This window comes from Teleopsis dalmanni, chromosome 1, assembly GCF_002237135.1.
Source record: "Teleopsis dalmanni isolate 2A chromosome 1, ASM223713v2, whole genome shotgun sequence".
In the NCBI taxonomy this organism is placed as follows: domain Eukaryota; kingdom Metazoa; phylum Arthropoda; class Insecta; order Diptera; family Diopsidae; genus Teleopsis; species Teleopsis dalmanni.
Genome location: NC_051846.1, coordinates 87329445 through 87342907, shown reverse-complemented (window position 1 = coordinate 87342907; position 13463 = coordinate 87329445). Strand labels below are relative to the sequence as shown.

At 29.4% G+C, this 13463-nt stretch overlaps 2 protein-coding genes across 2 annotated transcripts; one reads left to right on the top strand and one right to left on the bottom strand.

Annotated features, from left to right (window-relative positions):
* The first annotated feature begins 2551 nt into the window (after nucleotides 1-2551).
* LOC119669417 (cell cycle checkpoint control protein RAD9A) lies at nucleotides 2552-8128 on the top strand. The gene is made up of 7 exons (XM_038079300.1): nucleotides 2552-2703; nucleotides 2757-2790; nucleotides 2844-3070; nucleotides 4110-4261; nucleotides 4315-4476; nucleotides 7324-7458; nucleotides 7516-8128. The coding sequence occupies exons 2-7, from the start codon at nucleotides 2757-2759 to the stop codon at nucleotides 8057-8059; spliced, it is 1254 nt and encodes a 417-aa protein (XP_037935228.1). The 5' UTR covers nucleotides 2552-2703; the 3' UTR covers nucleotides 8060-8128.
* On the bottom strand, nucleotides 8069-9118 carry LOC119669418 (biogenesis of lysosome-related organelles complex 1 subunit 3-like). The gene is made up of 5 exons (XM_038079301.1): nucleotides 8733-9118; nucleotides 8625-8676; nucleotides 8493-8573; nucleotides 8331-8440; nucleotides 8069-8239 (listed from the first exon to the last, which is right to left on the bottom strand). The coding sequence occupies exons 1-5, from the start codon at nucleotides 8799-8801 to the stop codon at nucleotides 8123-8125; spliced, it is 429 nt and encodes a 142-aa protein (XP_037935229.1). The 5' UTR covers nucleotides 8802-9118; the 3' UTR covers nucleotides 8069-8122.
* Between the last annotated feature and the right edge of the window lie 4345 nt (nucleotides 9119-13463).

Genomic DNA, 13463 nt, shown 5'->3' with positions numbered 1-13463 from the left:
TTTGGTCAGCAGCCCCGACATGTTGGACGTAAAATAAATACAAAATCAAACAATTGCATAAAATCATAAAATTAAAAAATGACAAAATAAAAAAAAACGACCGTTTCGCTAAAGTATTGCCCAGCGAATAATAAAAAAAGTAGTATCATTCACAATAGAGTCTTGAAAATCAAATATGCAAGAGGTAATTGGTGTTGAAAATATGGTCTTGAATATTAGGGGTATTCACTCTCTCTTGTAAACTCATTGCAAGGAGCACGAAATGCAAGAATGCTATACAAAAACTGCAAGACTGCGAGAACACCTCTATTGCAGAATTGCATCATCAAAATGAATCAGCTGTTTTTGCAGCCGTATCAAATTGAGCAAAGAAAAATAAAAGTATAACAATGCCGCGAACAAGTGAAATAGAAAAATATATAGATTTTTTTATTGAAAATAGTGCTTTTAATATTCTGATTGAAGGTATTAACATGTTGTTAATGTAGTTTTCACTACTATATAGTTTCTATTTGTTAGATGATGCAAATTACTGGAAAGTGATGGAGCAATTAAATGAAGACCTTTTGTTTACTTTAGTAAACCATCACAGAAATCACCAACCCGTACCAAAATCTATTCAATGGAGATCTACCATTCTTCAAGAATTTGATGAAGGCCGTTTTTGTCAGATGCTTAGAGTAAATTGGAACGTATTTTCCTTAATAGTCTCACTAATAAACTATTAAGGATTGCTATTGTTTTATATCGTTTGGGTTCATCAGGCGAAAATGCGGCTATTCGTAAAGTCGCTACATTATTTGTTGTTGGAGATATATGTAATAATAATAAAATATAAAAATAATTAGTATAATAAAAATATAACTAATTCTTAATTTATTATTGTTATTTGTTATATTTTTTATCGAGGAGGGTAGTGGGGCTTTGCACAGCAGAACGCACGACTTTCGGTGCAGAGCTGGATGATGTGTTGTCTGCAGACGATTCAATAAAAAAAACTTCGTTGCCTAGCGCAGAACTAGTTGGTGGCTATGGCAATGTTTCCGTACAAAATTAGACATGCGTCCAAACACTTTATTCAATAGTTCAAAATGTGAACAAATTTTCGTGAGTTTCGCTGAAATTGATAAATAGATAAATTAATTCACAAATGTATATGTATATAATATTATATTTGTGAAAACTTAATTAATGGTCACATCGATTTAAATTATTGAACGAAACGCATGTATATAGCATAGCCATAGATTAACATATCTCGAAATTTTACTAACAGTCAATTCAAATTTAAAAATGAGAAGCAACAAATGACAAAACAGCTGATTTCCGCCATTTCTGGTTTGTTGCAAGCAAATATACATAGGTTTCAGCATTGGAAGATTGCACGCAATTGCACGAAATTTTGTGCGTGTATTTTGTTGTTGTTATTTGCATTCTTGTACAATCTGTGCATTTCGTGCACCTTGCAATGAGTTTGCAAGAGAGAGTGAATACCCCTATTGTCTTGCAAATCAAGTGCAGAATTATTTACAAGGGAATTGTTTTTGTAAAATCAAATAATTTTGCACATGCAACGATGCACAGACATCCTGAATACCCCTAATGTTGTGTACCATAGGTGCTAAGCGAGATATTGACATCACTGTTGCAATCTCTCAAATGTTATATTTTCCAAAGAGCAAATCTGCATACATGCACATAATGCAAGCAAATTACATATTGTATGTAAATAAATAATAAAGGTAAAATAAAAAATTAAAATGTAAAATGAACTAAAAGCAATGTTCAGAATGCAGGAATTTTGCATATTTTTAAAATATTTCATTTACAAAATTTCCAAATTTGTGAAACTTTAATTGTGCTTGAATTTTTGTTTACAATCTTTTGACATATGACTGAAATATTCGTTGAAATTTCAATTGAAGATTCACAATAGTTCTTTAATTCCTTTGGTAACATATCTTTCTGTAGTTGCTAAAATGTTTAGATAGAAAGCTGTGTTTAGAAAGAAATCTAGCCACTTGCTGTTTTTTTCCATACTTAAAGCTGCCGAAAGCACCTTATATTATCCGTAAAAAATTGAACACGAATTTTTTTATTTATAAACCCATAAAATACATAAGCAAAGCTTCTAAGGAACATGTTTTGATTACAGTCACGTTACGGTAATAGTTGCTTTTAATGCAAAATGAAAATTTGACACAGACAGCTCATTTCATTTTGCATTGTTGTTTGTTTTAACCAATATTGTATTTAATAAAAGACAAATGTTTTCACCACCACTTTAAATTCAAATATCTTGCACGGAATTTCGCAAGTGACAAACACTCGAAAGAAAAGAGTTTGAAAAAAATTCACCAAAGCTATATAAACACTTCGATTGACTAACTATCAAAAGTGACAAAATCGAACGAGAATACGAAGTGAGAAAGTCACATAAATGTGTCACAGAAATGTTTTTGCAAATCATAAAATAATGGTAAATTTGAAGCATTATTTTGTTCTATTTTCGCAAGTTCCTCTTATAACACCAATACATTTATGTGTGGTGAGTTTTTCATTTGGCATAAACACTAAACTTGAAAGTGGAAGAATTCGCTGAAATTCGTTTAAATCGGTTTGAATTATTTACATAAACGAGAAATTGGTTTATTCGTGTTCCCTACAATTATCTCTGTTTTGTATAAGTAATCTTTAAGTCAAGTATTCAACAAAAACATCTCAATTTTAAGTTTTTAATAGCTTATTTAAAATAGATGAAGTGCACCTTAGATGGAGCGAATGCTAGCAGTGAGTAAATGTTATAAATTTAAGTACTTAAATAACTTGTACTATTTTTTAAGTTTTTGCAAAAGCAATTCAATCGCTATCAAAACTTGGACCAGATTTATTCATTGAAGTTAATGATAATGGACTGCAATTACGAGCGTTGAATTCTACACGTTCTGCGGTAGGAAGTTGTAAATTTACGAAAACCTTTTTTGAAGCATATCATGTGAAAGCGGGAATTGAAAACTATTATAAGATTTCAATGAAGGCCTGTCTCTGCGTGTTTCGGAATATGAAGCAAGTGAGTATATATTTCAAATTATTGTTGAACTCAACTAAATTCACAAATTCCATAGGATAATTAAGCAGAAAGAATTCGAATCTGTATTGAATGTGTAGAATATATTTGATGATATTTATACAATCCCTATCTGATTTATTTATAAAACAAAAAATGTTTAAATGCATTCTCTTCTTTAATTGCAATTTCAAATTACCTTGATTTTATAGATTTGGTACTTTGATTGTCCATATTTTTTAAACAGTATGTAACCCAATAGTCACTGCTGGTCAATGTTGTAACTTGCAGAAAAATTAACAGACTGCACTGTCAGGGGGATATTAATATGCGCAATGAAAATAATTGGTAGGATTTGGCTTTGAGTTAACTAATTTAATGATTGCGTAAAAGTTGGAATGAGAAGATTGGCGATTTAGCAGGATTTAGACCTGCTAGCTAGACCATATTTTATATTAGGTTTAATTTATTTTTGTAATAGTTCAATTGAACAGACATATCGTGACTGAGTGACACAAATATCGGATAATTCCTTTTAATTGCCTACAAATTGGCAACCTTGTGACCTAAATTCGTCAAAGATAATAGAAATAAAACACGATACAAAATTGGATTACAACCACATTTCAACTGTTACGGTTAGCTGCAGCTCAAATGATGTCGCCAACGAATTAAAGGTTCGTTAATGCTTTAAGACTTTTAGTTTAAAATGATTGAGCTGAACTAAAGAAATATTTACACGAATATTACCATTATCATAATCACCACAAGTCTTTACTACACTTAACTGATTTTTCCAAGTTGTTGTTTTTTATGTTGTTTTTTATTTCCATATCAAGCTCTTAATAATAATCAATAGCTTGTGCTATCATTAGACTAGAAATTAAGCAATTTCTTATAACGAAATTAGTCCATTTTTTCCAATTTTACTTATAAACTTTTTTGTTTTTTTATTTAGAAAGTCTTTGAAAATATTTTCACTTCTTTCATATTATTGCTTTATGTTAATGTATAATTAGTTTATTTTTTTGTTATGCTTTAGGTAGAGCGGTGTGAACTGAGTATAATTCAAGAACTGTCAAAATTTCAAGTTAATTTAAAATGTCATTTAGAGACATTAAAAAATGTTTTGATTGCTATTATAGACGAAGAAAATATAAATGCTGCTGTGCTTCCTGAAAGCATGCCAAATATGTAAGTGGATACATGTTGTTAGAATCGTTTATAGTAAAATTTACATGTTTCAGTATTACTGCTTCGCACAAAACTTTTACCGAAATTTCCTCTAACTTTAATCTAAATGAAGAGGAAATAACATTCGAAGTTCAAAAAGATTATGTTACAATTAAAAATTATATAGAAGGATCTCGAGTCAGTGACAATTTTATGCGTTCTCAACTTCAGCTAATGTAAGTATATTCACATTCATATTTTGTATTCCAAATAATTTAGTTAAGTTTTTGACAAGTTGAGGTCTTTCTGGAGACGTTATTGTTAATGTTTCTGATTTAATATATGTTTTTAGTTAGAAGTCAGGAATTGAACTAATATTGTTTTCTAGTTTTTATTGTACGAGTAATTAAATTAACTATTAAATATAGCTGTATTCTATGCCTCTAAAATCGGCTAAAAAAAACAATTATTATTATCTCAAAGCAAACTAATTTAAATTTAAAATGGAAAACGAATTTAGTTTCGTTTGAACGAATTTCTGAAAATCATTTAATATCACTTTAACGTGATGATTACCTTGAAGTAGGTAATAATATCTTAATATTTAGTAATCTGTTTTATTTCTTATTCTAAACAAAAAATTCAGAAAAAGGGTGAAAAAACTGAATTATGTATAAATGCTTTGTGCTTACATGTTTTTATAGTATGCTTCCACTGGCTTCGTTAGACCAGTTAACTTACTTGAGATTGCTTGAATTACTTGAATCTCAAGTAAGTTAATTGGTCTAACGAAGCCAGTGGAAACGTACTATTACTGTGTTCCTCACTTAAAATTTTATTTATATATTTAAAATACAAATTTTCAATAATTTTCAAATTTGAGAACCATTTCAATTTTCTTCGTATTTTTGTTTATAAAATGCTTTTAATAGATAACGCGAAATATGGTAAAATTTAATGTTTTGATGAAAACATCAAAGAATAAGTTTTGTTTAGGTCTGTCTTTTATAATTTAATTATAGTTAGCTTAATATATAGTTTTTAAAAATATTTAAGTAATAAATTAAAATAATTACTACTTACACCAAAACAAAAAAAAATTCTCAATTTAACTACCACTTTCGATTCGATGCAGCTGAGATATAAACACTGCTTATTATTAAATTTGTAGAACGAATTCAGGACTTGGACTGTTTTATTTATTCTGAATCTCGCGAATAGATCATCTATTTATTTCGTCGATAGTCTTGGTTTAGATTCCATATCATCCACAAAATTTTTTTGTCTTAGCAATTTTTCTACTACGATACCGGCTATAATAGGTGACGTTTGTGAAGCCATATCTTTGCGTTGACAATAAAAAAAAAATTGATTTCTAATTATTTGACCGTTTTAGAAGTTATAGTAAATCTTGTTACTAAAATTAAACTATGTGTCGAACTGCGCTGTCTTAAATTAAATTAACTTTATTTTTATTCAGTAATGGAAATAATTAGAATATAAAAAATTTTATATTATAAAAAGCACAAAACAATAACATAATTTCTTTATTTACTTGAAGATTAGATTAATAATAACAATTACAAACCAACACATTAGTGAGTAATAACATCTGGTGTTTGTTCATGACCATATGTGGAATTATTTCCATTTATTAGTTTATACTCATAGCATTGATAGACGGAAGCTTAAACTATCTTCAGATGCTTAAATGACTATTTAAAATATGCCTAGACAGATCCAATAAAATTTAAGAAATTTATTATTTGAACTTTACTTAAAGTAATAAATTCAGATCCAATAAAATTTAAGAAATTTATTATTTGAACTTTACTTCAAGTAGGTACTGAAACCGATCTTTTATGTTCATTATTATTATGCTTAGATTTTACATATTATTAAATATGAAAGATCATTGCATCGATTTAAAAATAATACTATTATTTTTGTGCAATTTGGGAGCAAAATTTGCCAGTTCCTAGCAACCTTTCAGTGCATATGTTAAAACTTTGTTTTATCCACTTATTCTAATAATACGAAGATCATCATCCTGTTGTTTTACAAATATATCTACATAAAACACATTTTTGATTTAGAATTCGATTAATTTTCTATTTTAGTATATTGTATTAACGTTTTAATTTGATGAGAAATATATCATGCAAATGTTCCCAGAGGACATCTTACAGTTCTATATCCTTTTGATCTAGCAATAGCACCATCATAACTTGGTAGACGTTTGCTTTCAAAGCTCGAAAATTTACAGATTTTCTGCATTAACATTATTCTTTACATAATCCCACAAATTTCATGGTCTCGGCTGCCTAAATATATCCAAAGCAGGACATGTTGTGTTTTATGTTAAAATAATTTGTTTCTTTAATTAAATTTGGACACAAATATATATTAACTACCAATAAATTGCATACAAAACCAATTCATATTCAATCAGTATGCTATACCTCTCACTCTTCCAAAGTAGGTACAATTTCATTTTGCTAAATTAAAACATCTCCATAAAAATGAATTGAAAGAACTGTGATAAATGTATGTGATTTGACAATTCGAAATTAGTATTTAGCAAAGTTAATTAAAATTTAACTTAAGTTTCATATTGTATGTAAAATATATAGCAAAAATTTAACACTAATATTAAAGCTATTTAGCATGTTGAATAAAAATAGCATGCTATTTTGTGCTTTTCAGCACGCGTTGAGCCTAATACAATAGGTAATTAGTTAGAAACTATTTAGTCACATCCTTGTAAATGCAAACGTTTAATGAAAACTATTTCTTTGTTTCTTAGCAATATAAATAAAATTTTTGAGATTAATTGAAATCATTAAATATTTAGGTGCAGTTAGAATGTAATAGTAGTGGTAAAATTTACTCAGATTGATTGACATTTGAATATACGCTGCTGCCATATAAATAAAAGGAGCGGTAATAAATTCACAATTTGTGAAGTTGCGGCAATGCTGAAGGTAAATTCTTTCGCAATAATTTTGTTTGGATACAGATGAGAACTTGCTATTCTATATATTAAAGATATCTAACCGTACACATTTTTATATATGTTTCAGGGCTTCAGAGTTCGACCACTACAATGTAAGCCATAAATGCCACGTAACTTTTTGTTTAAAAGAATTTCGTGCTTTTTTAATATTTGCGGAATCGTTAAATGAAAATTTGAGCTTAAATCTTGATGACGCTGGCAGGTATATACTAAAAAAAATCATTTTAAATCTTTTTGTGAAACTTTAATATAATTTCAGTCCAATTTTTTTAAAAATAAAAAAATATGACCAAATAGAATGCTTATTAATAATGTCCACACTTTCTCCTGACGATATAAGTTTCTATGAAGATTGTAATCCAGCTGAACTAACTAATGCCAATATAAGTATAAAGAGAAAATTAAACGTGCATGATGACGAGCATAAAAACCAATCAAAAACAAGATTTATAAGCGATGCATCAACACTCAGTAACGATTCACGACTTTTTGATGATAATGGTAATACACAAAGTGCTTCAAAGTCCGTAAACACACCACCAAATCTATTAAATAATGTTAGTCATATTTGTGATAGTCATGTGTCTCTACGTATGCCACCTGACTCAATACTGAAAGACACTGATTCTCCTGTTACGTTTTATGATGCAGGAGAAATTGAGAACGAGTGTATACCTTCGTCGCCTGGACGAAATACAAACCGCATGCGGTCAATATTTGTTAGATGTTTCGAATCCACATATGTTCCTAAAGAACCTAAGCCGGATTGCAACGTGTATATATCGGACTCAGACGCTGATTAAAAAAATACACAAATATACTTTTTGTTTTTATTACTTTTAAATTTTGCAGATGTATAAAGTATTTTATATTTCTATTGGTGATATAAAATTTGATGTAAATATAAAGTTTGATTTCCCGAGCAAATCTTTTACATTTTCTTGCGATTGTTTGAGGTACGTTAAAGCTGCTTGCATAGATACCTGAAAAGTTAACATAAATGTTTTCTATACCACTTATTTTGCTCGATGAATGTGCATGAATATACAAGTTGAGTTAAAAAATAAAGTTCACCTGTGATTTTATTAATAATTGCTCTGTGTTTAATAGCTGCACAGATGCTGTAGTCACATCGTCTTTAATAGTATTTGTCAGCTCCTTCCAAATCGTTATATTACTTTCAACTAAAATTGGATTACGTATTTTCTACATATAGCTATTAAATTTATGTCTTACTTAGTTTTCTCTGAAGCAAATTATTGTTGTACTTATTTCCAGTGGTACTTTTTATTGTGGAATCAGACGTGTAGTAGATATCTATAGAAAATTAAATATTATGTTTACCTGGATGTAAAACCAAAATATTACCATCATCAGATTCTGTTGCTTCACCCAATATTTCAGATGCTAATATTGCTATCTAGAATATACATTCAAATGACACACATACATTTTTTAAATGGAAACGCATAGAACCTTGGGAGGAGTGCTAGGCACACCAAATTCCTCGTCCGATTCTGATGCTTCCCCGTAGACTAAATCCATTATATCAACTACCAAAATTTATGTCAGTTACAAATTTATGGAAACGCAATGCATAAACAGGGTTGTTATTTAATAAAATCATTTAATATATAGAATAGTGTTCGCATTATTTTCCGTTCAAGCTGCGCTAGACTGCGGTTACATTGCATGCGAATTTTGTCTTACGTGTTCGTGCGCACAAATCAGATGTACGTAACCATATGTGAGTGGCTACTGTTGCTGAGAATTTTTCCCGTGACGTGTTGTTTCTTTCATGCCAACATTTGATTAAACAAAATATTTTGTTTGAAATTCAATCGTTCGTACGAAATCGAAGGTGGAAATTGTAACTCTCGTTGTTTCATATAATAAGAAAATGGAATTTGTTATCATTTAATTTTAATTTTATTTTAGTGATAATTTAAGGTTTCTATTTTACTTAATAAAAACTATTGTATTTGGTAGAAAAGTTTCGAAAAGTAGTGACTACAATAACAAAACATTTTTTTTTATATTATTTTAATTAATTAAGTTTTTGTGAATACAATACAATACAATTCAACACAAGGAGACCATAATAATAAAACATTTAATTACAACTATGTACAAAAAATTATAATATATATTTTAAAAATAGTTTTATAACAAAAATTTAAAAAAATTTAGTTGTACAAAACTTTTATTAAACAAATTTAAGAGGAATTCCATTCGTTTCGGTATTTTCAAACTTTCAATGTTTGTTTTGAATAGATTTTGACATTTCTTTTCAAATTCTTTTAACTTTTTTCTTTGCAGAGTTGCATAGAAAAATAATCACTATTTCTTAGGAGATTTAAAATTAATCTTGACCAAAACGAGGTTAGCTTTTGTATGGCTTTTTGTAGAGATTAAACAACGAAATTAGTACTTTAATCTCGATTATTGCTTTAATCTACTTTTAATCTCACAATGTAAATGTCGTATAACCTCGATGTTTGCTTTAATTTACTGTTAAGCTCACAATGTAAATGCCGTCATTTTAAGATTATATTAGCTGCGTTTCAGCAAACATGATCCGCTCAATTTTACATGCAAAACAAAAACAATGGGGTGAACCAGCAATTGATCTGGTCCACTTTCTGGTTCAATTATAAACACATCTACATTTATATTTATATAAATGTAGATGTGTTAATAATTTTACTACACCATTGCATCGCATTGCCAACCTCATTTGCATTAAAATACGTTCCACTTTTATCTTTTACATACATTGAACCAGAAAGTGAACCAGATCAATTGCTGGTTTTATTGATTTTATTTATTTATTATTTATTTTATGTACTTATTTATTTAATATGTCATTATTATTTATTTCTTTGTTTGAAGTAATGTTTTAATTATTACTATTACTATAAATTAAAATTATTAAAATTATTACTTTAATTATTTACGTTTTATTATTATTAAAAAAGTGTTGTTTGATAATTTATGAAAATCAATTAATTTGAAATGAATATATAAACATTAAGTTGAATACATTTATTTAATTAAAGCAGAACAATATATAAGGAAACAGTCTCTCCAACATACACGTTTATAAAAAACCATTGCAAACTGCTTGCAAGTTTAAACTATATTCATGCTTCCTTTTGAAATAAGCCTAATTGCTATGGTGCGGTGCATTTATTTTAACATGTGTGCTGTCAATCACGAACGGAAATTTTGCAATTGATATAAGCTAAACACTATTTCTTTCAATTATTCTCCATACAGAAGCTTTTGGTATGCCAAAACAAATACCAAATTCGCGAAAAGTATTTATATTTGCCATATACCACAAAAATATGTAAATTTCCTTCATTGCTCTCGTTCAATTGTGACCACCACGGCTATTTTGTATTTGCTGATTGGATTTTATTAACAAATCTATTAAAATATGAAACATAATAAATATATAGCAATTGTATTTTTTATTCGCAAATACCAATGAAATAATCTTTAACGGAACAATTATTGATCGTTTCCATAAAATTTCCACTATATTCATGCTGATGCACTCCCTTGAGCTTAATACACTTGGACTAGTGTTTAAAAAGAAAATGGAGGAGTCAGTTTTGCTCGATAATTCTAATAAAATCTGCAATTTCCATTTAATTACTATAGAATTAAATTGAAGTTTTTAAGTAAATACTAAATAAAAACTAACATTTCATATTTCAGACATATCAACAGATTTTATTTATTTTCCATTTTTTAGATTTTTTGTATTCAAAATTTTCTCACTTATTTTTTTAGCGCCAAAATTATTCACATAAATCAAAAAATTTTGTACACAAACCCAACTGGCATATTTCATGCGTTGCCAATTATTTTATACAAAAAATCTAAAAAATAGAAAAAAATTAAAACTGTTGAGCTGTGTGAAGTATTAAATGTAAGTTTTTATTTAGTATTTATTTTAAAACTTAAATTTAATTCTATAGTAAATAAATGAAAATTGCAGATTTTATTAGAATCATCAAGCGAAACTGACTCTTCCATTCCATTTTTAAATACTAGTTCAAGTGTATTAATCAGCATGGATAAAGTGGAAGTTTTGTGGAAACGATCAATAATTCTTTCGTTAAAGATTATTTGATTGGTATTTGCACATAAAAAAATACAATTGCTATATATTAATTATTTAATTATGTTTCATATTTTAATAGATTTGTTAATAAATTCCAATCAGCGATGATCACAATCGGACGAGAGTAATGAATGAATTTTAAAGTAATAATTTTAAAGTAATAATTATAGTAATAGTTAAAACATTATTTTAAACAAAGAAATAAATAATAACGACATATTAAATAAATAAGTACATAAAATAAATAATAAATAAATAAAATCAATAATAAATAAATATAAATGTAGATTTGTTTATTATTTTACTGCACCGTTGCATCGCATTGCCAACCTCATTTGCATTAAAATACGTTCCACTTTTATCTTTTACATACATTCCACATTGAACCAGAAAGTGAACCAGATCAATTGCTGGTTCACCCCATTGTTTTTGTTTTGCATGTAAAATTGAGCGGATCATGTTTGCTGAAACGCAGCTATTGTTATGTATTTGCTTTCTTTGGTAATTCTGTCTTAACTCCCGTTCGTATCGCAGGATTGTCAATAACTTAACAACTGTCAAAAATAATCACGCCAGTTAACCTTTAACACTTAACAATCTTTATTTAATAAATGTCTTATACAAATTGAAAGAGAATACTCATTTGAAATATGAAAGTTATAAGCTTCTTTAATATCAGATACACTTGAATAATTTATTATCATTTACAATTAAAAACCAACAAAAACTCTCTGTTCGACGGTAGGTGAAAACAACTTCTCTCGACTAGCTAGCAGACATTTTTTTTGTTTCTTTTCTTTTTTTGTCAACTCGCAGTGTTGCCGTATTGCAACGATTTGATATTACCAGACTAAATTTGTTACACTGTCTTCCACTTAAGCCTGATCGGCCCGATCAGGCACAAATTCTTTGGAACCGTACGAAGCAAGCCTCTCCAGGTGCACTACCTTCATTTTGCAACGAGTAGTTCCATAACGCTGGATACAGTACACAACGTCATTCAACCGTTTCATAATCATATACGGTCCTTCCCAAAATGTTTGTAATTTAGTAGATAAACCTTTCTGACGTTACGGGTTATATAGTAACACCAAATCGCCTTCTTCGAATCCCTCAGAGTTTGCAGCTCGGTCAAATCGATCTTTCATCTTATTGCTCATCAGCCGGCTGTGTTGTTTTACTTGTTGGTGTAATTCATTCATTTCGTTCCTCATCATATCGCAGTAGTTTTCTTCACTGTGTTCGACCGAATTGGTTGCTCCAAACTTAAGGTCGGAAGGAAGCCGCAATTCAGAACTAAAAACTACATGCGCTGGTGTATGACCTGTTGTCTCGTGCTTAGCCGATCGATATGCCATCAAAAACATTTGGATGCGCTTGTCCCAATTACGTTGACATTTATTTATAACTTTTCGCAGATGTTCTTCTAGAGTCCGATTGAATCTTTCTACCATGCCGTCTGACTGTGGATGCAAAGCCGTTGTCCTTGTTTTTCTAATGCCCATAATTGTACAAATTTCTTGGAACATTGTGGATTCGAAGTTTCTGCCTTGGTCGGAGTGCAACTCTATTGGGACTCCGAATCTTGTTACCCAATTTTGTACAAATACTTCTGCAACTGTTTTTGCCTCTTGATTCGGTAAAGCGTATACTTCTGGCCACTTACTAAAATAATCCATAACAATGAGTATATATTTGTTTCCGGCATCACTGGTTGGATATGGGCCCGCTACATCCATGACGAATCGTTCAAATGATGCTCCAACGTTATATGCATCTTATCTCGGCTTTTTATCTTAAGACCTTTTGCTGCCATACAATTTGAGCAATTTCGAATCCACTCCGTTATCGATTCACTGCAACCAACCCAATAGAATCGCTGTTTGATCTTTTCTAAAGTTTTCGATGCTCTCCACTTGGCCCATTGTGAAACTCCTCTAATACGTTTGCAATTTTGGATTTCGGAACGATAATTAAGAGTCGAGAACGCTTGCCATCTTCACTTTCCCAACTACGGTGAAGGACCCTATTGACAAGATGGATGCTGTTCCATTGTGCCCCATATGCCTTTA

What these genes read in the sequence shown, in the direction of transcription:
- LOC119669418 (XM_038079301.1), bottom strand. Translation starts at nt 8,801, where the DNA reads ATGGATTTAGTCTACGGGGAAGCATCAGAATCGGACGAGGAATTTGGT. An exon ending in AGCAACAGAATCTGATGATG is followed by an intron (nt 8,574 to 8,624) that starts GTAATATTTTGG and finishes AATTTTCTATAG; the next exon opens with ATATCTACTACACGTCTGAT. An exon ending in TTTGCTTCAGAGAAAACTAA is followed by an intron (nt 8,441 to 8,492) that starts GTAAGACATAAA and finishes ATCCAATTTTAG; the next exon opens with TTGAAAGTAATATAACGATT.
- LOC119669417 (XM_038079300.1), top strand. Translation starts at nt 2,757, where the DNA reads ATGAAGTGCACCTTAGATGGAGCGAATGCTAGCA. An exon ending in TGTTTCGGAATATGAAGCAA is followed by an intron (nt 3,071 to 4,109) that starts GTGAGTATATAT and finishes GTTATGCTTTAG; the next exon opens with GTAGAGCGGTGTGAACTGAG. An exon ending in AATCTTGATGACGCTGGCAG is followed by an intron (nt 7,459 to 7,515) that starts GTATATACTAAA and finishes ATATAATTTCAG; the next exon opens with TCCAATTTTTTTAAAAATAA.